Source organism: Dipodomys merriami, unplaced genomic scaffold (assembly GCF_024711535.1).
Source record: "Dipodomys merriami isolate MVZ:Mamm:240054 unplaced genomic scaffold, mDipMer1.0.p SCAF_14, whole genome shotgun sequence".
Taxonomy (NCBI): Eukaryota; Metazoa; Chordata; class Mammalia; order Rodentia; family Heteromyidae; genus Dipodomys; species Dipodomys merriami.
The window spans coordinates 2124759-2151049 of record NW_027202715.1 but is presented as its reverse complement, the minus strand read 5'-3'; the positions used below and the strand labels follow the sequence as shown (position 1 = coordinate 2151049).

The 26291-nt window shown below is 48.7% G+C and overlaps 1 protein-coding gene across 3 annotated transcripts; it reads left to right on the top strand.

Annotated features, from left to right (window-relative positions):
- The first annotated feature begins 2909 nt into the window (after positions 1 to 2909).
- Positions 2910 to 26008, top strand: Dnajb12 (DnaJ heat shock protein family (Hsp40) member B12). Of its 3 annotated transcripts, none has more exons than XM_070020530.1 (9): positions 2910 to 3130; positions 13881 to 14061; positions 15070 to 15215; positions 17428 to 17613; positions 17734 to 17813; positions 20389 to 20498; positions 22469 to 22641; positions 23128 to 23225; positions 24234 to 26008. In XM_070020530.1, the coding sequence occupies exons 1-9, from the start codon at positions 2998 to 3000 to the stop codon at positions 24261 to 24263; spliced, it is 1137 nt and encodes a 378-aa protein (XP_069876631.1). In that variant the 5' UTR covers positions 2910 to 2997; the 3' UTR covers positions 24264 to 26008. The 3 variants fall into 3 exon arrangements, with proteins under 3 accessions (XP_069876631.1, XP_069876632.1, XP_069876630.1); XM_070020531.1 differs by having other exon boundaries at positions 23128 to 23279; XM_070020529.1 differs by having other exon boundaries at positions 2911 to 3130; positions 23128 to 23273.
- The last annotated feature ends 283 nt before the right edge of the window (positions 26009 to 26291 follow it).

The following is a 26291-nucleotide window of genomic DNA, read 5'->3' as shown; positions in this document are numbered from 1 at the left end:
TCATTTTAAGCAAAACCTGTAGGCCATTATGAACATAAACTAAGCTGGGTATGGCTTATGCTTGGACTTTGGACTGAAAAGGATCCATAAAAATCAAATTAGCCTCAAAAACTAAGATACCTTGTTGGACTAAGGTCTATAAAAAAGGTGTGAGCCGGGCGCTGGTAGCTCACGCCTGTAATCCTAGCTACTCAGGAGGCTGAAATCTGAGAATCAAAGTGCAAAGCCAGCCCCGGCAGGAAAGTCTGTGAAACTCTTATCTCCAATAAACTACCAGAAAACCGGAAGTGGCACTGTAGCTCAAGTGATAGAGCTGAAGAGCACAGGGACAGCGCTCAGGCCCAGAGTTCAAGCCCCACGACCAACAAAAAAGAAAGAAAGAAAGAAAGGTGTGAGTGACAACACAAGGACTGGTTAGACCAGCCTTCAGGCTCAGTTCATTGTTCATTCACTCTTCATTCTGAAACAAAATTCTGGATAGAAACAGGAGCAGAGGTTGTGATTCATTTGGTAGAGGTCTGATCTATGCAGGAGGCTCTGAGTTCCTAGTAACACAAAAAGGAAGAAAGAAAAGAAGGGAAGGAGGAAAGGATGGAAGTAGGGAATGAGGGGAGGGGGAAAAGACAAAGGAGAGGGAAGGAAGGATGGAAGGAAGGAAGAAAGGAAGGCAGGCAGGCAAAATTGCATGGCTCAGGCAAGATAAGGCACAAAGGGCTCCCTCTCACAGTGACCTAAAATCACTCAACATGCACTCAGCCCTCTCTCCAGATCCTCACTGATCCAGACCTACCCAGAACTGACTATAGAGTCAAACTGCAGATAAGACTGTGTCATTTCATATGCTTTTCAGGAGAAGAGAAGAGAACTCACTGGCCTGTGGCTGAGCAATCACAACCTAGTTCCTTAACACATGAAATTTACAGGCTTCTTTTCCACTTGAGTGAATACCTGTCACTGATAAGTACCCTATGGTCAACAGGAGAGACCTCATTAAAATGGAAGAAATCTCACGATACTTAGTAGGAGGGGGAAGCTGGACATTGTAGTCCTGGATCAAGCAACCTCAGGGAGTCTGTCTGAAAGGGACCCAATATTTATCATTAATAGATTAGGAACCTATCAGTCCGTGGAGACCTTAACTTTACTGAATTAAGGAGGCGCAGATTTCTTCATTACCAAGAGACATAAGGGTTTGTGTTGGGAAGAGGAAATGGGAGGTCCTATCTGAAGAGAATGCCCTCATGCCCTCACTTCCACACCTACCAGCCAGCCTGACAGGTGTCCACACACACTGCCTTGACTCCTAAAAAGCAATGCATGTCCATGCGACTGTCTAAGGCCAGTGTCTCCCCCTTGCACCTTCAATCTCTCCCCTCCTCTTGTCTATTCTAATTGTTTCCTCTCCTGCTTGCACTATCAAAAGGTCTTGCCTACATAATTCCTTTCCCAAAATACCCCATCTTAACAGAAAAACAAACTCCACAGGAACCCACATTCCTCCTCCTACCAATCCACTTCATCCTCCTTTTATCCTCTTGAATACATCTCCATCTGTCTGCAGTCTCCCTACTAGCCACTAAAAGCAATTATATCAAAGTCACCACTGATACAATCCTGGGTTATTTCCTGGTTCTCATACTACTTGGCCTTTCCATGGGATTTGATAAACTCCTTTCTTCCCAGAGAAACATCTGCTTCACTTGAGATAACTTCTTTTCTTACCTTATAAGCCACTACTTAACATTCTACTTTCCTAAAGTCTCTTCTTCTTCTAGACTCCTAAATACAGAAGTGCTGAAAGTTTCCAAAACCAAATTCTACTCTTCTCTGGCTACATTCACTTTTGTGGTGCTTCTAGTTCCAGCTCTTTTTCTCATACATTGCATCAGCCAAAACGACTTGATTGAATCTTCAAAATATATCCAGAACATAACTACTTCTCACCACCTCCACCCCTACCCTTATCCAAGTTACCATTTATTCTCAGCTGGATTATACAGTAGCTTCTAATTCATATTGGCTTTTTTTTGGGGGGGGGAGGGTGCTGGTCATGAGGCCTGGGCAATGTCCCTCAACTCAGCTCAATGCTAGTGCCCTACCACTTGAGCCACAGTGCCACTTCCGGCTTTTTTGCTTATGTGGTGCTGAGGAATGAAACCCAGGGCCTCATGCATGCAAGTCAAGCACTCTATCCCTGAGCCACCTTCCCAGCCCTCACCTTGGCTTCTTATAAGAAGCTTCTTGCCAACAAAAAGCCAACAATAATTCGTTTGGCTTATTGTAGTGGCCTCATGTGAAGGACCCAGTCATGTAAGGATTGAGGAATGACCAATGGACTTGACAATGGAGAAGTGACTGGCAACCTTGATGAGACCGCTGTCATTGGAGTTATAGCTGAAAGAACTGGAAACCGATGGATCCTTTCTGTGGTGGCCTCTTTCATGCTCTCCAGTGTTTTCTACTCCTTGATTCTGTAATAACTCAACAAAAAAAAATCACTATTTTCTTGCATTTGCTCTTCCTTCTGCCAGGACCACCCTTCCTCTAGACAGTCGTTTGTACCTACCTCTCCTGAATTCAGATGTGTGTTCAAATGAGCTTCGAAGAAATTCAAGACTCCAGTGGTGTAGTACCATCATGTAACCCTGCCTGACAGAGGGTAAACAGAGTATTTGTTCAATGAATGGATGTTTCCTTCGTCTCGAGCCCATAGTTATTACCAAAAACGTGCGCGCGTACTCTTAAGACTCCAAAGCTAACACCTTGGGCTCGAGAACTAAAAATAGCACACATCATTAAACCTAAACCCAGCGACCCTTTCTTAGAAGACATACGGTATCGCTTCCGCCCTGACTCCACTAGCTCAAATCTCTAAAGAGGAGGCGGTGGCCTTACGTCATCAGTGTGCGCCCAGCCGGCCCCGCGACGCGCCGGCAGCTGGCGCAGCCCTTCGCTCGCCCGGCCTCCCCCTCCCAGGTTCCGCGCTCGGGTTCCGCCATGGAATCCAACAAGGATGAAGCTGAGCGCTGTATCAGCATCGCCCTTAAGGCCATCCAGAGCAACCAGCCCGACCGGGCGCTCCGCTTCTTGGAGAAGGCACAGCGGCTGTACCCAACGCCGCGTGTTCGCGGTGAGTGTGAAGTGCCGGAGAGACGGAGGGGACATTAGAACTGATGGGGGGAACTCGGGAACGGACCGACAGGAGCAGTTGGGGGAGGGGGAGGGGTGACGAGGCGCAGTTACGCTTGCGCAGTAGGGGCGCGCGCTGGCTGCTGGGAGTTGTAGTCTTTCTTTCCCGCGCCTCTGCAGGATGCTAGACACCGAAACACCTTGGTGGTCCCAACATCTGCTTTCGGGTTGCTGCCGGAACCCTTTGAATATGAAGTTTCCTAGAATGAGTCGCACTGACAGGCCGAGCAAAAGGAACTCACCTGAAAGGGAATCCGAACTACTTTTCCCAAGGGGCCGTGCTGTGGCCCGGAGTCAGTTGCCGGCCTGGGAAAAATTATAGTTCAGGAAAATAAACATAGCTCTAGCCAGGGAGAAACTGGATTTTAGCGAGGAAAACACTTCCAACCTTCGGACGCCCTGGAAAGACACATTCATATCTTCACTCAATCCAGACCAGGGCCAGAGACCACTCCACCACCCTGGACGGCCTGTCCCGAGACCCTGCTCTTCACTCTCTCCTGCAGTGGCTTCCCTAAGGTGCTGAGTGGCCTAAGCAAGGAATCCACTATTCCTCGCTTCTTTATACCCAGGATCCCCCCCCCCTTTCTGTTTCTTGTTTTTTGTGCAGGGCCTGGGGCTTGAACTCAGGGCCTGGGCACTGTCCCTCAAGTTTTCGCCCTAGCCCTCGGGATAAAAGTCTCACAAACTTTCCTGTCGGGCTGGCTTTGAACCGCAATCATCAGATCCCAGCCTTCTGAGTAGGTAGGATTGCAGGCATGAGCCACTGACACAGTGCTCCTTTTTGGAACTTTTTTTTTTTTTTTGGTCCGTCGTGGGGTCTGAACTCTGGGCCTGGGCGCTGTCCCTCAGCTCTTCAGCTGTAGACTAGCGCTCTACTACTTGAGCCTCAGCCCCACTTCCGGCTTTTCCTGCTTATGTGGTGCCGAGGAATCGAACCGAGGGCCTCATGCATGCAAGGCAAGCACTCTACCACTGAGCCACCTTCCCAGCCCCTAGAACTTTTTTTAAACGATTTTTTACTGTTTTATGTGTATGTTCCAATCCCAGACTGGAACGCAGGGCCTGGGCGCTGTCCCTGAGCTTTTATACTCAATGCTAGTGCTTTACCACTTGAGCCACAGCTCCACTTACGGTTTTTTGGTGGTTGATTGGAGATGAGTCATAGGAACTTTCCTTCCTGGGCTGGCTTCAACTGCAATCATCAGATCTCAGTCTCCTAAGTAGCTAGGATTACAGGTATGAGCCACCAGCACCCAGCTTCTTTACATTTTTTAGTAAGTTGTTCTAAATACAAGTTGGAAAGGAAAAAGGCCCAGGGCTGTTTGTGATTGCACTTAGTAAACTGTCTGGTGTTAACTGGCATTGAAAATTAGAAGACCGGGCTGGGAAGGTGGCTCAGTGGTAGAGTGCTTGCCTTGCAAGCCAGAGGCCCTGGGTTTGATTCCTCAGCACCACATAAGCAAAAAGAAAAAAGCTGGAAGTGGCGCTATGGCTCAAGTGGTAGAGCGCTAGCCTTGAGCTGAAGAGCTGAGGGACAGTGCCCAGGCCCAGAGTTCAGGCCCCACGACCGGACCCAAAAAAAAAAAAAAAGAAAAGAAAATTAGAAGACCTAGCTCTCACCATGAATGACCATGTGACCTTTTTGAGATTAGGTTTCCTTATGTGGAAGATTAGGGAGTTGGTGCAGATAATGTGAAAAGTAAGAATACCCAGCTGGGTCACGTGGAGCTCAATTGTAAACCCATCACTTGGGAGGCTGAAGCAGGAGGATGGTGATTTCAAGACTTCATTGTCTACTACATAAGGAAACCCTATCTCAAAAAAAAAAAAAAGCAAAGTAAAATTAAAAAGAAGTCAGGCACTGGTGGCTTACACCTGTAATACTAGCAACTCACAAAGCTGAGGCTGAGGATTGTGGTTCAAAGCCAGCCCAGACAGGAAATCCATGAGACTCTAAGGCAATTAATCACCAAAAAGCCAAAAATGTAGCTGTGGCTCAAGTGTAGAACGCTTGTTTTGAGCTGAAAAATGTCAGGGACAGCACCCAGGCCCTGAGTTCAAACTCAGGATGAGAAAAGGGGGGAGGGGGGTTCCTCTCACAGGGCTCTTCAATATGAAAAGCTCTTTTGCATGCATTTTGTCACTCATCCTGCTTTGTGTGAGTGGCAGCACAAGATCATTATCTTTGTTCAATAGATAAGGAAACATATCAGTGATTAGGGACTTGCTCAAGATATCACAGCTAGAAATGAGAAAGCTATAAGAAAGAAATAGGAGGAGCTGGGAAGGTGGCTCAGTGGTAGAGTGCTTGCCTCACATGCATGAGGCCCTGGGTTCGATTCCTCAGCACCACATAAACAAAAAAAAAGCTGGAAGTGGGCACTGTGGTTCAAGTGGTAGAGCTCTAACCTCGAGCTGAAGAGCTAAGGGACAGCGCCCAAGCTCAGAGTTCAAGCCCCATGGCCAACAACAACAACAACAAAAAGAATGAAATGGGAGAGCAACAGTCAACCTCCTCACCTTACCTGCCTACATTATGAAACGGAGAAAGGGGGATGCTGGCAGAAGAGGCTGCCAGGACATCTGAACTTTCCTCCCTCCTGACTCCACATGTTGATCTTTGGCCTGTTTGCCTCCTCTTGGAGAGGCTCACAGTCTGTATGTGCCAGAACTCCTGAGATAACCTGCCCAAGGAGCTTCCTTTGAAATAAATCACTCAGTAAGTGAGGAGCACAGTGGGGAGCAGGCTCTCCAGCTGCCAGGATTCTATTTCACTGCTACTGCTACTGCTGAAGAGCAGGCAACCCAGAAAAGATGGCAGTGGCAGGGACTCTGGATACAGAGGCATGTCTCTGGTGCCAGTTCAGTAGCCTGGCCAGTGTCCTCTTAGGCTCAGGCACTGGAATTGCCTCAGACACTAGTTTCACCTGGTGGATATTTGTCATATTTGTTCTCTTCTGGAAAGCCTGTGGGCTTCATCTACATAAACCTGCAGCCTTGCACTGACTCAAGGAACTGGTGCTAGTTAATAGTTAAAGTCTAGAATAAGGAAATTTATAGGAAAATATTAAGTGGTTGTCTATGCTAGATGCTTTGGGTTTGAGTACATTCCAATGCTCATTTAATGCATTTTTATTGTGGCTTTTTTGTTTGTTTGCAAAGCCCTGTGCTGGGTGCTATATCAGGAATGGCAAAATGTAATCTCTTACCTCAGAGATGCAGGCTTTCAGGGAAAAAAATATATATATTGGAGGGCACAAGATAATACTGACTTTATAAGAACTTAGCATAGTGTTAGATGTTGAGAGCTTAAGATTGAAGATGGAAAATCTAGTCCCTACCATCTGAGGAGGAATGTTGGAGATAAGACAGTCACAAGTCAGTTACAAGTGTATGTTGTAGCTAGAGCACACAAATAATGGTATCTCATAGAGGGAAAGCTTGTTCAGAGTATAAGATGAGAGTATTTGAGCTGAGGCAATATTTGGAGGAATGCATTCTAGAAAACACAGGAAGCTGAAAATTGTAAGAGGGTTTAGAAGGCATTACTTTTAGGGAGATTGAAAAACAGTGAGGTGGGAATTCATATAAAGGATTCAGATTAGAAAATAAAGTGAGGCTAGATTATGATCTACTTTTCTACCAGACTAAGATATTTTCACTTTATTCGGTAGTTAGTGAGGAAACAAAGTTTTGTTTTTACAGGTGTGTGTGGGTGTGTTATTAGGGCTCCATCTTGGCCTCACACTTGTCAAATGTTCTACCACTGAGCTACACACACACACACACACACACACACACACACACACACACACACACACACACACACACACACACACACACACACACACACACACACACACACACACACACACACACACACACACACACACACACACACACTGAGGTTTTTCATGACAAGAATAAGATAAGGGTAATGTTCTTAAAAGAAAGCAGCATGAGACAGGGCATGTTAGCACAGGTCTGTAATCCCAGAACTCAGAAGATGAAAGCAAGAGGATTTGGGAGTTGAAGGCCCACCTGTATAACATATTAAGGCCCTCCTCCCACTCCAAAAATAAGGAAAAAGGATAGCATGAAGGTTGAGAGGGAAGAGAGACTCAGGCAAGAAAATCATTGGAGCCAGATGAAGGTAGCTGATGCCTGTAATCCTGCCTACTCAGGAGGCTGAGGTCTGAGGATCACAGTTCAGAGCCAGACCAAGCAGGAAAGTCCCTGAGGCTTCTTATTTCCAATTAACAAAAATAAAGAAATAAATAAAACAAAACTAGTGGAGCTGTGGCTCAAGTGGTAGAGCACTCACCTGAAGCAAAAAAAAAAAAAGCTCTAGGACAACACTGTAGCCCTGAGTTTAAGCCCACAACTAGCACAAAACAAAAGAAAATCTGTTGGGAAACTCCGGAGACTTTAAGAGGCCTGAAGTGTGGCCATATAGGTAAGGATAAAATCATGGAAAAGGAGGCACCAAGCCTTTGGGTGAATCTGAGGATAATTAGAGGACATGCTGGGGAATTAGAATCAAAACGCATGTGGCTGGGAAGAAACCCAATCAGAACTGGGGTGGAAAGATGTGGGCAGATGGGGAGGTGCCACCAGGATAGTCCAGGGGAGCTGTCAGCTTGCAGCTCAGGAGAAGGCTCGGGCTTCAGATAAGTCTCATATCACCAGTCTGATAGAGCTTTCTGGAGCTTAGCACAGCTGTGGGAAAGGGCAGCATGGAGAAAGAGTTGCTTGGGTGGCAGCTGTAGGCCACACCTGCCCTTACCTTACCTAGTTAGCAGAGGCAAAGGAAGCTGCAGAAGAGATGGAGCAACACCAGGGAAGAGGCAGTCCCAGGAGAGGGTGGGAACTGTAGCCATGGAGAGATGTGTCATGGAGTTGGTGAGCCGCTGTCAGATGCTACATTGGCTATATGGGAAAAGGACAGGTGGAGAAATAGAAGAGCAATGATCAAGAGCATGCGTGGAGGCAGACCTTGGAGAAAGGGATCAATGAAAGGTTTTGTTTTTTTTAATCTTTAAAGGTTTGGGGACCCTGCAGTGTTGCTGTTCTGAATAGAAAGGATGTAAGGGAACCAGAAACTCCAGCTATAGAAGTTAGGATAAGGAGAGACCAACTGCACAGTTGCATTGTTCAGTAGTGGCCAAACCCTAAGCTGAGAGGTCACAGAGAAGGGGGTGATGGAGCCAGTCAGCTCTTCTCTGGGAGTTTCTATCTGACACTTGGCTTTCTGATAGTCGTTGCCTTTGCCTAAGGCTTATCAAAAATGGCTAAAGAAGCCCTGCACTAGTAGCTCACTCCTGTAATCCTACCTACTCAGGAGGTGGAGATCTGAGGATCCTGGTTCAAAGCCAGCTTGAGCAGGAAAGGCAGAGAGACTCACCTCCAGTTAACCACCAAAAAAAAAAACAAAAACCCAAACAAGCAAAAAACAGAATTGGAGCTGTGGCTCAAGTGGTAGAGTGCTAGCCTTGAGCAAAAAAAGCTCAGGGTCAGCACCTAGGCCCTGAGTTCAAACCCCAGGTCTGGCACATATGTACACACACACACACACACACACACACACACACACACACACACACACACACACACACACACACACACACACACACACACACACACACACACACACACACACACACACACACACACACACACACACACACACACACACACACACACACACACACACACACACACACACACACACACACACACACACACACACACACACACACACCCAGAAGGAGCTGGGTGAATATTAACTACTCAGGAAGGTTGAGATCTATGAATCACAGTTTAAAGCTTGCCCAGGCAGACAAATCTGAATGACATACCTCCAGTTCACCAGCACAAAAATAAGAGTTTAGCCTTGTTTTTAAAAGCCAAGGGAGGGCTGGGAAGGTGTCTCAGTGGTAAAGCGCTTGCCTTGCATGCATGAGGCCCTGGGTTCAATTCCTCAGCACCACATAAGCAAAAAGAAAAAAAGCCGGAAGTGGTGCTGTGGCTCAAGTGGTAGAGCACTAGCCTTGAGCTGAAGAGCTGAGGGACAGCGCCCAGGCCCAGAGTTCAGGCCTCATGACCGGACCCCAAAAAAAAAAAAGTTAAGGGAGTTCAAGCCCCAGTATAGGCACACACACACACAAAAAAAGTGGAAACTGCCAGTTTTTCTTCAAGGAGCCCATGAGAACATCTGTAGATTTCAGTTTCCCCAGCATACAGAGGGTTGGAAGGACCTTGCAGTTCAGTCTGCATAAAGTTTTACAAGGGACAACTGGTTGCTGAGGGGTTTTGTCATTTAGGGTATGGGGATATGAGAGAATTTAATCCTAGCCACATCCTGGGTGGAACTGTCCATTTACGATGGCCTTCATAATCTGCAGTATGCCCTTCCATTCACTTGTGGTTGAATCTCCTTCACTCCTAAGAGCTGAACCTGGGAGCAGATCACTGAGGAATTAGATAACTTAGTAAGAGGACAGAGCTAAGTAGCAAAGGATCCAGAATTATCTGTCTCCAATTTCAGTGGTTTCCCCCACCATAACCTCTTCCTCACTTGCAGGTACACAGATCAGGAAACTCAGCTCCTTACCTAATAACAAGGAATGAGTAACTCTTGGTATTTGTTCAACTAGACATGGGCCAAGTCCTGTATATGCCAACACTCCTTCATGCTCACAGCCCTTAGGAGGAAGGGACACTTTTGCCTAAGAAGCTAACTTAACTAATCCAAAATGACCAGCTATCAAGAGACAGAGCGGTCTGAACCAGCCAGGCAGTATGGCTGTCCAGGCTGGGACCGAAAACGGGCAGCCCCTTCCCCCTTTCACCTCTACTGCCATCTCTCCCACCACAGCTCTGTTCTCCTCCTCTGATGTCACACTCTTTTGTTTTAACCTTTATTTAGTTGTACAAAGAGGTTACAATTCCAGCCAGGCATTGGTGGTTCATGCCTGTAATCCTAGCTACTCAGGAGGCTGAGATCTGAGGATCATGGTTCAAAGCCAGCCCGGGCAGGAAAGTTTGTGAAACTTTTATCTCCAATAAACCACCAGAAAACCAGAAGTGGCACTGTGGCTCAAGTGGTAGAGCGCTAGCCTTGAGCTGAAGAGCTGAGGGGCAGCACCCAGGCCCAGAGTTAAGCCCCATGACCGACAAAAAAAAAAAAAAAAAAAAAGGTTACAATTCCATAAGGCAGATAGTAAGTAAGTATATATGTCTTGTTTAATGTCACCCCTTCCATTGTTCTCCATTATTCCCCTCCCATCTGTACACTCAAGTTACGTAGTTCAATTTTTATTTAATGCACATTGACTATAAGACTGGTTCTCACTGTGTACCCAAGCTACCTTGAACTCTTTTGCTCAAATGATCCTCCTGCCTCAGTCTACAAGTAGCTGGGACTATAAACACATGCCATAATACCCAGATAAGTTACTGGGAAGAGGCAGGGCCAGGGTTAGTGTGTTGCCTGACACTTTTGCATCACTGCCATCAGCCAGTGTCATAGGAATATAATGAATGATGAGGGAGTCGGAGGCCATCACATCCTATGGGCCTGGCAGGGACCACAGAAGAGAAACCACAGTCTCAGCTCTCTGACTCTAGAAGGAGCCTCTGTGCAACGCGGAGCACACACATTCCCCTTTGAGCTCTCCTTTTTAATGAAATTAGAGGAGCTGCCCTATGTAGTAGCTCCCTTAAAATATTTCCAGAATCTTCCCTGAGAGATTTTGGAGATAGAAAATGTGTCTTAAGTAATTCTGGCAACTGGATGCATGATTATGATACTTTTAGGATGGTTCAGCCTAGACCACTGGTAACTTTCAGGGGCAAGGGGTAGGAGTTAACGTCTTTAAAACTCCTCGGAAAGCAGAAGAGCACCCTTCTCTCCCCCCTGTCTGATCTGGACCAAGATTTCTTGGTTCCTTTCTTTTCCATCCCCTGGATACCCAGCATTGGTGACATCTAAGCGCAGACACTCAACTTGCTAAGACTGGGCCAGAGCTACTATCCAGCCCCAGCCAAGCCTGTGGCTTCCCAACCCCCACTGCCAGCCACTACCGTGGCTAGTTCATCAACCTTGGCCATGTTATTAGCAGCTTCTCCTTCTGAACTTGACTCTATGCCAGTCTCTGTATCACATGTGCACACACATTACCTCATTTTGTCCTCATACCACCATTGGGTGTCAAACAGTGAGTTCAATCTAGGCCTTTATTGTCACTTCTAAATGTTGAATGACATTGCTAGCATGAGATCTCCCATAGACCTAAGTAGTCTGGGGTAGCAGCGAAGTTAACATTAGGAACCCTGAGCTAGACAGGCAGGGGTTCGAGTGCACCTCTCCACTTGAGCAGCAGTCTGCCACAGTGTCTTCTTCCTGTGGGGAAGTGGCAGACATGAGAGTGCTGTGACACGCCAGCTGACACATTGAACATGTGGCTATGGAAATGGCTGTTACTAGCCAGACATGGTGGCTCACTCCTGTAATTCCAGCACTCAGGATGCCCAGTTTCAGGCTGATCTGAGCTGTACAGCAAGACCCTGTTTCAATAAGAAAAAGAGTTCTTACTACTGCTCCTCCGGGTGCACTCCTGTGGCACACCCTCTCTTGTCAGCTCCCATGTTTGAGTTGCCCGGCTGCCAATCTGGTCAGATGTTGTGAACTTGCTGCGCTGTGGCAGCCGTGGCTCAGGGCGCAGCCTGAGCTACCATGCTCTTCACAGCAAGACCTGCTCTGCCCCTGGGGTGAGGCCAGGTGTGCTGTGATACAGGGTGTGGGGTGCCCAGCATGGTGCCATGGATGCCACAGCCCCTGGAGTGGGAGCTGGCCCCCCTCTGGGTGAGGCTGTCATCCTTGCTCTCCACAGGTGTCCTGGGGTCTGCTGGGTGGTGCCTGGTTTCCTGGAAGCCTGTCCACAGCTTTGGGATTTATTACCCAGGGCACTGGGTGTGATTGGCAGTCAGAGGGGACTTTTGCCAGGAATGTGGCCCCTCCCCACTGAGTCAGCAGAAACCAAGAATTTAGATTTGAGTGATCCTGCCTTAGGGTGATAGTGAATGCTGCACGTAGACCCCAAACATTGAAATAGGATGGGTTTTGACAGGACCAGCCTGACTCTTATCTCCTCCATTCCTCCTCACTGCTAGGCAAAGGCCCCCTGGAAGTGGTCTGTATTCCCACTGAACCAGGGGGATCTGCTAAGCAGTGGCCCCACTGCAGAGGACTCTGCCAGCTCAGCAGCAGAGCATGTCTACTGAACACATTGCTAATAAGGAACAGTTAAAAATAATAAAACTAGGGGGGCTGGGAAGGTGGCTCAGTGGTAGAGCACTTGCCTTGCATGCCAGAGGCCCTGGGTTCGATTCCCCAGCACCACATAAGCAAAAAGAAAAAATGCCGGAAGTAGCGCTGTGGCTCAAGTGGTAGAGAGCTAGCCTTGAGCTGAAAAGCTGAGGGACAGCGCCCATGCCCAGAGTTCAGGCCCCACAACCAGACCCCCCCCCCAAAAAAAATAATAATAATAAAACTAGGAAACTTTAAAATTAACATTAACTTACTGCTAGCTTAATATTTTTTGTACTAAAAATACGAAAGCAGTTTGTAGACCAGAGATAAAAATAGAAAGCAATAAGGCAGTCAGTGCAAGGACTGAATATTTTAGATAGTCAAAATATGGTACAAGACGGAGAGAAAAATGTACAGATTTGGATGAATTGAGGAGAAAAGATACATTCATAAAAGAAAACAAATCCATTGAAAGAAATAACGTAGAATTAGATGAACTCTAAATCAAATGTCAGTATGCTTTTTGAAGACCTACCAAAATATCAAAATTCTGCTTGAATTTATTATCATATATGTATAAACAATAATGAATAAGGCAGTTACTTCAGACCCATATGGATTCCATGGACTTTTTGTTGTTGTGTTGTCAGTTGTGGGGTTCCCTGGCCTACGCACTGTTCTTGACCTTTTGTGCTCAAGACTGGCATACTTCCACATTAAGCCACAGCTCTACTTCTGGTTTTCTGATGCTTTACTGGAGATTTAAGAGTCTCCCATACGCCTGTAATCCTAGCTACTCAGGAGGCTGAGATCTGAGTATCAAGATTCAAAGCCATCCCGGGCAGGAAAAGTCCATGAGACTTTTATCTTCTCCAATAAACCACTCAGAAAGGCGGAAGTGGCGCTGTGGCTCAAGCAGTAGAGTGCTCGCCTTGAGCTGAAGAGCTGAGGGACAGCGTCCAGACCCAGAGTTCAAGCCCCGTGACAGACAAAAAAAAAAAAAAAGGAGCCTCTTAGACTTCCTTGCCCAGGTTGGCTCTGAACCGTGATACTCAGATCTCAAGCCACCAGAGTAGCTAAGATTATAGGTGTGAGCCATCTAGTGTCCAGTTTGGAGTCTGTGGATTTTATTAACAAAGTTAATATTTTTGATATAAAAAACATATCATCTTCCTGTTCCTGAGACTGTGGCTCCTAAGAGAGCAGGCAAGCTGCCCATAGGCACCCACTGGCCCAGGCCAAAGAAGGTGAGAGTGGTTTTGCTGGGAGGGACGGGTGAGGAGCAGAGGGCCTGGTGTCCCCTGGTGTTCCCAAGGCCAAGGCAGGCAACCCTGCTAACAGGCACTTCAATGCTTTGTTTCCTTGCCTCGTACAGCTCTGATTGAGTCCCTCAACCAGAAACCACAGGCTGCCGGTGACCAAACCCAACCCACAGACACTACCCACGAGAGCCACAGGAAAACAGGTGCGACCGACGCCCCCTCAGCTAACGGTGAGGCTGGAGGAGGAGAGAGCACCAAGGGCTACACTGCAGAGCAGGTGGCGGCCGTGAAAAGGTAGAGGGCCAAGTAGCCCGCAGATTGGGGGCGGAACAGGGAAAGTTTCCTTCAACATAGCCTCCCTTGAGTCTGCCTATAGCCCAGAGGGCCCTAAGAAGGTCTTGGAGGCTGGAGGAGGTGCAGCCTTATTTCCCACAAGGCCTGGGATACACTGTAAGAACCAGGGCCCCACTGTCTGCCTCCCACCAAGACAGCCCTCAGCAGAGGCTGCAGACACAATACTGCTACCTTCCTCTGCCACTGGCACAGAGATGCAGCCTGGTCTCCCTCTCCATATCCCCCAGCCCACACCCCCATACCAGCAAAGGCTTTCTCAGAGGCAGAGGCTGAGTCAGGCCCTGCCCCAAGCAGCACACTACCAGACTGGCCTCAGAAGTCCCTCTGCGGTCATGCACACCTCCCGGCAAGCTTCAGCCAGGAGGTCAGGGGTGACCAGGCACGACTGTAGTCTGCCATCCTCCAGGCTAGGGTTAAACTAAGGTTTAAGGTTAAGGCCAACAATTGTAAATGCTAGAAGCTGACATAAAAAGGGTTGTGAAGGCCTAGAGAAGGCTGAGAACCAGAAGGTCTCAAGGGACCCAGAAAGTAAGACATGATAGATGAGAGGAGAACCAGGGTTTCTTCGGGGCCCTATACTTTGGGTGAACAGACCCCTGCCACTTCTGGCCTTTGTGCCATCCACTTAAAACTCAGATCACCAGGAGAGATCACCAGACATTGGCCGTCCTTCCAAGGTGGCCTCCAGTTAGAGCTGCTAGCACAAGGGAAACAGATGTTGGTCTGGCCTCATGGTGGTTGCTCCCTGAACTCCTAAAGGTTCTTGGTATTCCCAGTGGGCCTGCCCAGCTTCCCAGCCCCTGGAGTTCACTGAAGCCAGACAGCTGACTCAAGATGGTATTAGCCATGCCCTGCTTCTCCCCATGCCTGCCTGTCCTTACATACCTTACACCCTTCGGCCCTGGGCCCACATAGGCCACTCCTACCACACTCTTCTCCTTCCCCTAGGGTCAAGCAATGTAAAGATTACTACGAGATCCTGGGGGTGAGCCGAGGAGCCTCAGATGAGGACCTGAAGAAGGCCTACCGCAAACTGGCCCTCAAATTCCATCCAGACAAGAACCATGCACCTGGGGCCACTGAAGCTTTCAAAGGTGAGAGGGCCCCAGGATCCCAGCTCCTGTCCTTGGAGCACAGGGCCAAGACAGCTTTCCCAGGAAGTAGAAGAGGTGGTCTCAGACCCGAGTCCATGGGCCTTGAGCTGCTTTCTAAGGTCTTACTAGCCTTTTCTAGCAATGTGGAATCTGCCACTCATGGCTCCCTTTCTTATTCCCAGAGGTTACAAGAGGAAAGCTGAGGCAAGAGTTCTGGAAGCCTCTTGAGAGTCACACAGTACCTGGGTAGGGCAGCCCCAGCCATCTCCTCCCTAGTAAGACCTGCAGTAGGGCATTGCAGACTCTCTCTACTTCAGGACCTATTGATTATGGACTGGATATGTCATTTATTTTTATTTTATTTATTTATTATTTATATCTGAAGCTGAATAAGATACAATGCAAAGAGATCCATTTTGGCTCTTGGTTCTAGTCTAAGGTCAAGGCTCTTTTTTTTTCCCCCTTTGGTCGTGGGACTTGAATTCAGGGCCTTAGTGCTATCCATAAGCTCTTTTTGCTCAAGACTAGTGCTCTGCCACTTTAAGTCAGAGCACCACTTCCAATTTTCTGATAGTTAACTGGAGATAAGAGTATCACAGACTTTCCTGTCTGAACTGGCCTTGAACCGTGATTCTCAGATCTCTGCCTCCTGAGTAGCTAGGATTACAGGTGTGAGCTACCAGTACCTGACTGCTTTAGTTATTTTTGGGTTAAGGTCTCATGTTTTTGCCAGGGCTGGTCTCCAACCATAGTCCTCCCATATAGCTAGAATTACAAGCCTGGGCTGTCTTATAGCCTAATTTATTCATTAGATTCTTATTTAACCTATCGAGCACACATGTGCACCAAATGCCAGTCCCTGGATACTCCTTTTCTTGTTCCCACCTCATCTCCCTCTGGGGATAGATAGTAAGGTAATGGGCCTCAGCTGGATTAGGCTCTATGCTTTGTAGCACTGAGACCAGGACCATAGCCCAATGGAGAGGAGAGCCTATAACCAAGCACCCTAAGAACCTAGTGCTCTGTCTCCCAGGGGCCTGATCAGAGAGAGAAGAAGAATGGAGGTAAAGAGGCAGGATGGCATAGGTAATGTTTCTCCACCCTGCATGCATGGCAGGGACTGAGAGGCTATATCTGGCTTTGGGGCATTGTCTGATGGGAGAGGAAAGAGGTAGAGGGCTCCACCTCTTCCCAAAGGTCACAGGCTTTGAAGCAGATCCTTGGGCCACTGCCATGATTGAAGAGCACTTTGACAAGAAAGAGCTAGAGGCTGAGGGTTGGCTCAGAGCTGGGGATCCTGGGGATCCACAGACCTTCGGCCCAGGGAGGTTTAGTAAGGAGGCCCCAGGGCCAGTAGGAAACAGCAGCTCTGGGACCTTGAGCCCAGAGTCCTCACCTGGCGACACCATTAGTCCAGAGGAGTCTCAACCAGAACCCAGGGATTTGGCCCTTCCCAGCAGTCCCGGTGCCTTCTGGTTTACAAGGACCTCATGTATTGGATCACATTTGAACTTCAAGATTATATTACCTCTCTCCATGGGCACCTGCAAGAGAGAACAGTGAAGAAAGGGGGTTTGGTGGTTTCCATGTTGTCAGCAAGAAAACTTGAACTAAGGGGGGCATCTATGGCTCATACATGTAATCCTAGCTTACTCGGGAGGCTGAGATCTGAGGATCATGGTTTAGAGCCACCCCAGGAAGACAAATCCAAGAGACTCTTATCCCAATTAACTGGCAAAAAACCAGAGCCCAAGGCACGGTTCATGATGGAAAAAGCTGAGAAGAGTGTGGGGCACAATAGAAAACAAAACAAAAACAAAAAACTTGAAGCAGCATAGTCCCTGTAATTGGGCACACTGACTCGCACTCAGTATCCCATCATGGAAGCAGGAGGATCACACGTTTGAATCCAGCCTGGGCTACATAACAAGACCCTGTCTCAAAAAAAAAAAATCCTCCTGGGTTTGACTCCTGCCTCTGCAACCTCAGCTGTGTGGTTTTTGGCAATCTTCACATGAGTAAAATGGAGACAGTGTTGTTAGTAGTGTGAGCTATGCCCACAATACATGTCCAACAGACTACTTCCTACTGGCCCTGAGAACCCCCGTGCCCCAAATGCCTGACTTCCAAAGAAACCAGCACCGGGCTGTTTCAGGACCCTACCCACACCCACACCCAGCCTCCTCAGGCCTGACCTTTGCATTCCTTTCAGCCATTGGGACAGCATATGCGGTACTCAGCAACCCTGATAAAAGGAAACAGTATGACCAGTTTGGTGACGACAAGAGCCAGGCAGCCCGGCATGGCCATGGGCATGGGGACTTCCACCGGGGCTTTGAGGCTGACATCTCCCCTGAAGACCTCTTCAACATGTTTTTCGGTGGTGGCTTCCCTTCTAGTAAGTCTCCTGCCCTCCCCACTGCCGGGTCTTCTAGGAGGTGATGTGGGGTGGGGGAGAGGATGCCAGCTTGTCCTGTCCCTGTAGCCCCAGCCCCTGACCAGTTCTTCTGACCCTCAGGTAACGTCCATGTCTACAGCAATGGACGCATGCGCTACACCTATCAGCAAAGGCAGGACCGCAGGGAGAACCAGGGTGATGTGAGTGGCACAGTACGCGGGGGGGGGGGGGGGGGGGGGGCAGAGGGTGGTTGCTGGGAGAAGGGCACAGGCACTAGAGGAGGGAGGTCTACTCCCTGCTGCCCATCCTGGAGTCCACAGTGCCCACACAACTCTCAGCCAAAGAGCCATGGTGACCCCATGCCATTCTGCTGAGTGACACCAGAGAGAGCCACACTCCATATTGTCCACTGTGATCTCATGGCCAATATTGGGAATTGCCATGCAGAAACTTCTCCACCTACAGACAGTTTTGAGTGTGAATAGCTTCTGTGTGAAATAACATTTTCAAAGCAATAGTTGTTAAATTTTGTGAAAGAACCAAAAAGGATGCCAGCATGGGCGCTTTTCAACACTCTTTAAATGTGTCCAAAAATTATAACTAGACACATTCAAACACACATTTTGCATTCGGTAGATTGACAAATAGCCAACAGGCTAAAAACAGTGAAGACAGTAGCAGAGCATTTAAAATTCTGGCAACCTTGAGTGTTTTGGTTTTTTTTCTTTTCTTTTCTTGTCTGTCATGGGGCTTGAACTCTGGGTCTGGGCACTGTCCCTGCGCTCTTCAGCTCAAGGCAAGCACTCTACCACTGGAGCCACAGTGCCACTTCTGGTTTTCTGAGAGGTTTATTAGAGATAAGAGTCTCACGGACTTTTCCTGCCTGGGCTGGCTTTGAACCATGATCCTCAGATCTCAGCCTCCTGAGTAGCTAGGCATGAGCCACTGGGCGCCGGGCGAGTATTTACTTTTGTTCTGATGGTGTTTTATTTTGTTTGAGAGGAAGAGATTTGTGGTTCTAGGGCTTGAATACAGAACTTTATGCTTGCTAAACTAGCACTGCCACTTGAACCACACCCCTAGTCCTTTTCTGCTTTGGCTATTTTTCTTTTTTTTTTTTTTATTTTTTATTTTTTTTATTTTTTTTTGGTCCGGGCGTGGGGCCTGAACTCTGGGTCTGGGCGCTGTCCCTCAGCTCTTCAGCTCAAGGCTAGCGCTCTACCACTTGAGCCACAGCGCCACTTCCCAGCTTTTTTCTTTTTGCTTATGTGGTGCTGAGGAATCGAACCCAGGGCCTCCTGCATGCAAGGCAAGCGCTCTACCACTGAGCCACCTTCCCAGCCCTGCTTTGGTTATTTTTCAAGTAGGGTTTTGTTTATTGCCCTGGGAAGGCCTTGCATCAAGATCTTCCTATCTATGCCTCCCAAGTAACTAGGTATGTCCCATCACACCCAACTTGTTTGTTGAAATAAGGGGGTGGTGCTTGCTATCTTTTTGCCCCAGATAAACCTCAAATCTTGACCCTCCCAGTCTCTGCCTTCTAAGAAGCTGGAATTACAGGTGTGAGCCATTGTGCTGGATCATAAGAAGAAGAAAAAATCTTCATAATCTGACATATAGAAACGTTTCTATAAACACAAATCATTCAGTAAATTCATTTTTATTTTTCGTGTTTTGTTTGCTTGATTGTTTTTGTGTGGTACAGGGCATTGGACCCAAGGCTTCACACATCCTATGCAAGCTCTCCAATACTGAGCTGCATCCTCAGTCCTCTGATACATTTCTTTGTGTGTATCCATACTGGGACTTGAACTCAAAGCCAGGGTACTCTCCCTTAGCTTCTTCACTGAAGGCTATGCTCTAGTATGTGAGGCACAGCTCCACACTTCAGCTTTGTGGTGGTTAATTGGAGAAAAGAACCGGGCTGGGAAGGTGGCTCAGTGGTAGAGTGCTTGCCTACATGCATGAGGCCTCGGTTCGATTCCTCAGCACCACATAAGCAAAAAGAAAAAAGCCAGAAGTCGCACAATGGCTCAAGTGGTATAGCGCTAGCCTTGAGCTGAAGAGCTGAGGGACAGCGCCCAGGCCCAGAGTTCAGGCCCCATGACCAGACCCAAAAAAAAAAGAATCTCACAGACTTTACTGGTTAGGCTGGCTTCAAAACTAGATCCTCAAATCTGAGCCTCCTGAATACAGTTACAGACGCAAGCCACTGGCACCCTGCCAGCCTTAATTGGTCATTTTTATCTGTTTATCTATTTATTTATTTATCTATTTATTTATTTATTTGCCGGTCCCAGGGCTGAGCTTCTTTTGCTCAAGGCTAGCACACTACCACTTGAGCCACATTACCATTTCTGGCTTCTTCTATTTATGTAGTACTGAGGAATCCAACAAACCCAGAGTTTCATACATGCTAGGCAAACACTCTACCGCTAAGCCACATTCCCAGCCCCATAATTGTTAATTTTTTCATTGACAATATATTTGTGTTCAGAATTCAAGAAGATAAGTGTGGTAAAAATTTCCCTCTGGACTGCCTTCCTGTTCTCCTGAGGGCAGCCACTTTTACTGATGAGTTGATAATCTCCAAACCTTACAACCTCCACTGGCTATTTTGTTTTTATCAGGAAAAGCTAGCAGGTGGAGGAACTTCTGTACCTGGGGAACTGGGGAAAGAAAAGGAAGATGTGGTGTCATGACCACCATCTTCATTATGCTAGCAAAGCTGGTGGCAAGTGTGGCCAGTTGGGTGACCTCGGCTCTTCCTCCCAGGGCGGGCTAGGAGTATTTGTACAACTGATGCCCATCCTCATCCTGATCCTTGTGTCAGCTCTCAGCCAACTCATGGTCTCCAGTCCACCCTACAGCCTGAGCCCAAGACCGTGAGTACCTGCGCTGGGGCTAGCCACAGCAGAGGGCGGAGGAGTGGGTGTGGAGCCAGGGTTTTGGAGTCTCAAAGCCCTATTAAGGTTCTCAGCCTGATCCAGCCAGCTCTCCATCATCATGGGGAAAGCTGACATAGAGAGGTCGGGGGTGTGGCTCAGTCATTAGAGCATTTGTCTAGTATATGCATGGCCCTGGGTGCCATGGGCAGTGCGGGGAGAAAGCTAACCTAGAATAAAAAAAAAAAAAAAAACGCACTCACTTTTTAACGCTTCTAAGAACACAGATCAAGAGGTAAACTAGGACTGAAAGCCACTTACTTAATAGATGCATTCCTTTTTTTTTCTTTTTCTTTTTTTTTTTTTTGCAATTCTGGGGTTTGAACCGAGGGCCCTGTGCTCAGCACTCACTGGAGCCACAACCCCAGCAGCCTCTTAACATTTTTGAGGCTCACACCCTCCTGAGAAGATGCAGTGGCAGCTGATAGTTTCAGAGGTCTGGGGACTCTCCCCTCCCCACCTTTATCTGCTGACCTTGGAGGACTGTCTGCTCTTAAAATGCAGTTAGAAGCTGGGTACCAATGGCTCACACCTGTAATCCTAGTTACTTAGGAGGCTGAGATCTGAGGATCATGGCTCAAAGCCAGCTCAGGCAGGAAAATCTGTAAGACTCTTATCTCCTATTAACCACCAGAAAAACCAGAGTGGCACTGTGGTTTAAGTGATAGAGCACTCGCTTTGAGCTGAAGAGTGCAGGGACAGCACCCGGGCCCAGAGTTCAAGCCCCACAACCGACAAAAAAAAAAAAAAAAAAAATCCAGTTAGAGCCCGGGACCATGGAAAGAGTAGGGCTCTAGATAGAGTGAACAAGGGTGGCTTAGCACCCCCGCTTCTCACTAAGAAGCTGTAACCCTACATAGGGCATGGAACCTTGGCTTCTTCTATGAAGTGGGAGTAATAACATCCACCTGCTTGTAAAAATTAGTAACATATAAAATGTCTTCCTCATTAGAAAAATCTCAACAGTAGTTGTTGAGTGAATATTTGGCCTTAACTGCCAGTACTAAACTTGAACAAGTTAGTTGACCTTTTAAGGTGTTGGCATCCTTCAATTTCCAGCACCTGGGGTAATATCTGGATCCATAGTAAGGTGCTCAGCTCCTGTAGCGGAAGCCCTCTGCGCCTGTCTGGGGCTCTGTAGTCTCCCTCTTAGCCAGCAGGGGGCAGATTTGGCCCACTGCTGCCGCTCAAGCTCTTTATGGCCAGATGCCAGCCTCTTTCCCTGCAGCTGCAGAGATGAGAGGCAGCAATCAGAAGGTAGAGATGTCCTTTCTGTGCATTGACTCCTGTTGGGTGTTGAGACTCTCTGCATCCCACAGACCCTGCCATCAGCACTAGAAGGATGCAACTTTTTGGAATCCTTGTCATTTTGTTCCTCTTTGTTTTCTCTTTTTGTTTTCCTGTGGTATTAGAGATTGAACCTAGGGATCTTATGCATGATAAACAGGCATTCTACCATTGAGCTATACTCCTGGTCCTGTCATTTTGTCCCTAAGGCTCTCAGTGAAACCAGGAGCTTCTGGAGAGGCAGCAAGGCCTTTAGCATCAGTGGGCTTATGAGCTGAATGGGGTAATAGAGGCCGGAGAGGCACACTCCCCTCCCACGTCCCAGCTTCCTACACAAAGGCCTCTCCTAAGAAAGGGGCTTCTCCCCCAAAAGCCTCTAGATCAACCCAACGATAAGGAAAGAGCCTGGAGGTCGGGCTTGACACAGGCTGGGACACGTGCAGCAGGGATATTCATCTTCTCCGCAGACCTTCATTCTAGGGAGCGTTGAGGTTCCTGCTGCACTGAAACGGCCATTCCTACAGCCTGTGTGATACCTTCCACCCTGGGGCCCATCACCCAGCTTCCCTGGATCTGGGTGCCTTGGGTCCCAGGCTTATTCATGCCTGGTCTGTGTATGTCAGGTCGGTGGGCCACATCCACAGGCGAGTCACTGAGCACCTGGGCGTGGTGTACTACGTGGCAGACTCCTTCTCTGAGGCACACACCGGCTCCAGCCTCAAAGCAGTTGAGCGGAACGTGGAAGACGACTACATCGCCAACCTCCGCAACAACTGCTGGAAGGAGAAGCAGCAGAGTGAGCGGTTGGGGGGGGGAGGGAGGCAGCAAAGGGAAGGAAAAAGGGGAAAAGCCCTCAGTGCCTTGTGGGCCAGCACCTGGCACTGCCCTGTGCCAACCATGACCTGGACTCCACTCCTGTGCTTCCCTGGGGCTAAGTGCCCAGAGCCACCTGGTTGGTGGTTTCCTCTAGGTTCTCCTAGCCTGTCATTTTGGCTGCAAGGGTGAGTAAGTAGAGGCAGATAGGACATCTCCAGCCATGTATTGTGTGCCCAGAGCTGTGTGTGGGACCCTGGGGAGGTCTGGCCAGGATGACAGGTTCTCACCTGAACTGGCCTTACCCAAAGTCTATAGGAAGGGACCTCTCTTACAAGAGAGGACCATGGTTCTCATTGCTCCAGGGGCTTCCCTCCCCTGAGTGGAAGCCAGCCTTCCTCCTCCCCATGCAGGCCCAGGCAGGCCTGAGGAGTTGCTGGGTACTGAGAGAGTCCTCTTTCCTTTGCAGAGGAAGGCTTGCTGTATCGAGCCCGCTACTTTGGCGACACAGACATGTACCAGAGGGCACAGAAGATGGGCACCCCAAGCTGCAACCGGCTGTCAGAGGTGCAGGCCTCCCTGCATGGATAGTCCTGGGCCAGCCACACCACCCAGGTCCAAGTATGAGCTGGGGCTGCCTCTGCCCTGCAAGCTTGGCAGCTTTGGCCTTGGTCATGAGGCAGAGAAGGGGGGGAGGAAACGGGTGGTAATGACAGATTCTTGTCCCCAGCCTGACTTCATCCTCTAGAGATGGTGCCGATGTGGGGCACCCTGCAGCTGAGGGCTGGTAACCCTCTAGTCATCCTCCCATGCTATTCTGCTCTGTTCCCTTCCTGGGCACTTGTGGCTCTTTAAAAGGTCCGTTCTAGCCACCAAGTCACCACAGCCCTCTCCCAAGCATGGCTGATTACTGCCTGTGCCACCAAATATTACTTGCCCCACATACACACTGCCCACTGGATGCCAGAAGAACCTTGTGGGAGCAGGAGGGCCAGAAGTGCCGCTTCGTCTGCCCTTGCAGGCAGGAGGAAATAGAACTAGATGAATGGGAGGCATGCACGCTGATGCCGTCTCCCCGCTGGGGTCTGAGGCCCACTCAGCGCTGCTGCACCTGGCAGCATAGAAGCCACAGACATCCGGCCCCCACCCAGACATCTCCACTGTGGTCTGCAGAAGGGAACAAAAGGTCATGGGTTCAGGGTCAAAGGCAGCCACTCAGCATAGAAGGGGTGGGGCAAAATGAAAGTCACTGGTGGCGACTGCCCCCGTTTCCTCTCCTGTGTGTGGATAGTGGGTTCTGTTCCAGTGCCTCAGACAGCCTGGACCAAGCTTAGAGGAAGACAGACAGAGCCAGGAGAAGTTCTCTATATTGGTGCCCTACTTGCCCTTCCTTTGCCTATGTCCCTGGCAGGGTTCCAGCTGCAAACTGCTCTGAGGCCATTCACTAATGGCTCTGGGGAAACTGACCCCAGAAGGTTGAGCTGGGTAGGGTGCAGCACATGGCAGGTGCTTGTTTGTGTGGCTAAATGAGATACTGGTGGTGACTGCCCAACTAACTTGTACTCTCCTCCCCAGACTATGAAATCCCTGGAGAATTTTTGGTGACACACACTGAGCCAAGGTGACGGACTGTATATTTAAAGAAAGACATACAAAGAAAAAAAATTAAAATGGAATTGGAGGCCGAACGCCGCACAACTGCCCTCTCTCTCACCCAGTAAATACAGAAAGCTCTTAGGACAGACAGAAAGCCTGCCACAGGGCTGCCTCCCTCCCTCCCAGGGCTGTCAGAGGCTCCACATCGCTCGCTCCTAGGATACAGAAACCATGGCAACAGAAGTAGAATGTAAAAGTTGCAGCCAATGTCTGTAGGAAGGACTGGGGGAGGGGGTTATCCTACCACCACTACCACCACCACCACCACCACCACCCCCCTTAGGAGCCACCAGCAGTCACCTCAAAGCAGCCAGGCAGAAGTGCTGGCCAAGGATAGAGGAGGAAAGAGCTCACCACAGAATGTAACCTACAGATGCTTGTATATGTATATATATCTATTTATATGTAAATAGGCATATATAAAGATATATATATATGTATATAGTCTTTATGCAGGGACTGGGTTTTGTTCTGTATTTTAAAAAATGAGGCCTGTTTGAGGAAGCCTGGTTCTTCAAAAGCTACATGGTAGCCATGATTGCCAGGGTATGTTTTAGTGTCGTTCCCCACCCCTTCCCCTGGCTGTTTCTGATGGCAGCAGTAATCATGGTGGTTTAAATCCATTGGAAGCTTCTGAAGGTAGCCAGATTTGTGGTTAAACTGGAGAGGAGCAGGTGGGGTGGGGCCCCTAAAAGCAGGTACCAGGTCAGTATTGAGCCATGGTGGAGAGCCCAGGCAGGGCCTATTCAAGCTGCCTCCTCCTTGGCACCTCAGGTGGGCTTTGTCCTGTTGTCCAGTAGCCAGGCCCCTGCACACAACATACATCAGGGCCTGGCTCAGCCTAGCCCCCTCCCGACCCCAGTCCCTAAGTGGGTTTTGCCTTATAGGTGCCCCCAGGGCACAGCTCTAGTTGCCACTGGTTTTTCCTAAGTCAAGCACCAAGGATTCCAGACTGCTTTTCCTCCAAGAGTCATCCCAGGACCCCAGGACCTCAGGACAGCAGCCGACTCGGGAAGAAGCCAGTGCCTATGGGCGCCTCTGCCTTCTCCCTCCAAGGACTCCACCAGGCCTCGATTGCTGATCCCTGGACAAAGGACACGGCAGAATGGCTTTCTCACCCTCCCTACGAATGAGGATTTTTTTCTCTCTCTCTCTCAAAACAGCAGCTGCTGCCAAGGGAAGGAGGGAGGTTTTATTTATTCCCATGTTTATACAGGGCCTTTTGGACTCGCTGTGCTCCTGTGGCAGTGGGCGTGGCGTCCTGCCCACTGTCTTCCAAAGCCTTACTTCCCCTAGCTGCCAGCCTCAAGGTGGTAACTGTCCTCCCAGAGTTTCTCTTGGCTTTTTTTTTTTTTTTTTTAAGGTTCCCCCAACAAATAGGATTCTTGCTGAGAGGAAGTTTGGTAAGGAAATGTCAAATCTGATTTTGAAACAACGTTGCACCCTGCAGTGAGGTGACCACCCTGGCCTGGCCAGAGTGATCATGAGAACTGGATGCAGGCCAGAGAGGCCCTCCCCTGGTGGCTCTAGCACTCTGCCCCCGCCACTGCGACCGTCCAGTCTTGGTAGCTGTCCCTAGATGGGCTGAGCAACGTGCAATAAGAACATAGATCCTTAAGGATCCCCTGAGAAGCTGTATTTCTTGAATTAGAATTCTGAAATTGTACATCTATAAATACATGTTTATTATGTGATTGACCATTGTGGGTCTGCATTGAGCAAGGTACTGAAGGGAGTGGGGACTATCTGCTGGTGGACTGCCTGCTGGAACCAAAACTTGAATTCAGGGCCTCTTGCTCAGCTTTTTCCACACACTGCATTCTCTCTCTCCCCTACCTCGCAGCCCACCTCCCTCTCCACCCCCCCCCAACCCTGTCTCCTTCTAGCTCTTTGTTATTTAGAGATAAATTTGTACTGCCCAGGCTGGTTTAGAACTTCAGATCTCAGCATCCTGAGTTGCTAGGATGACAGGTATGA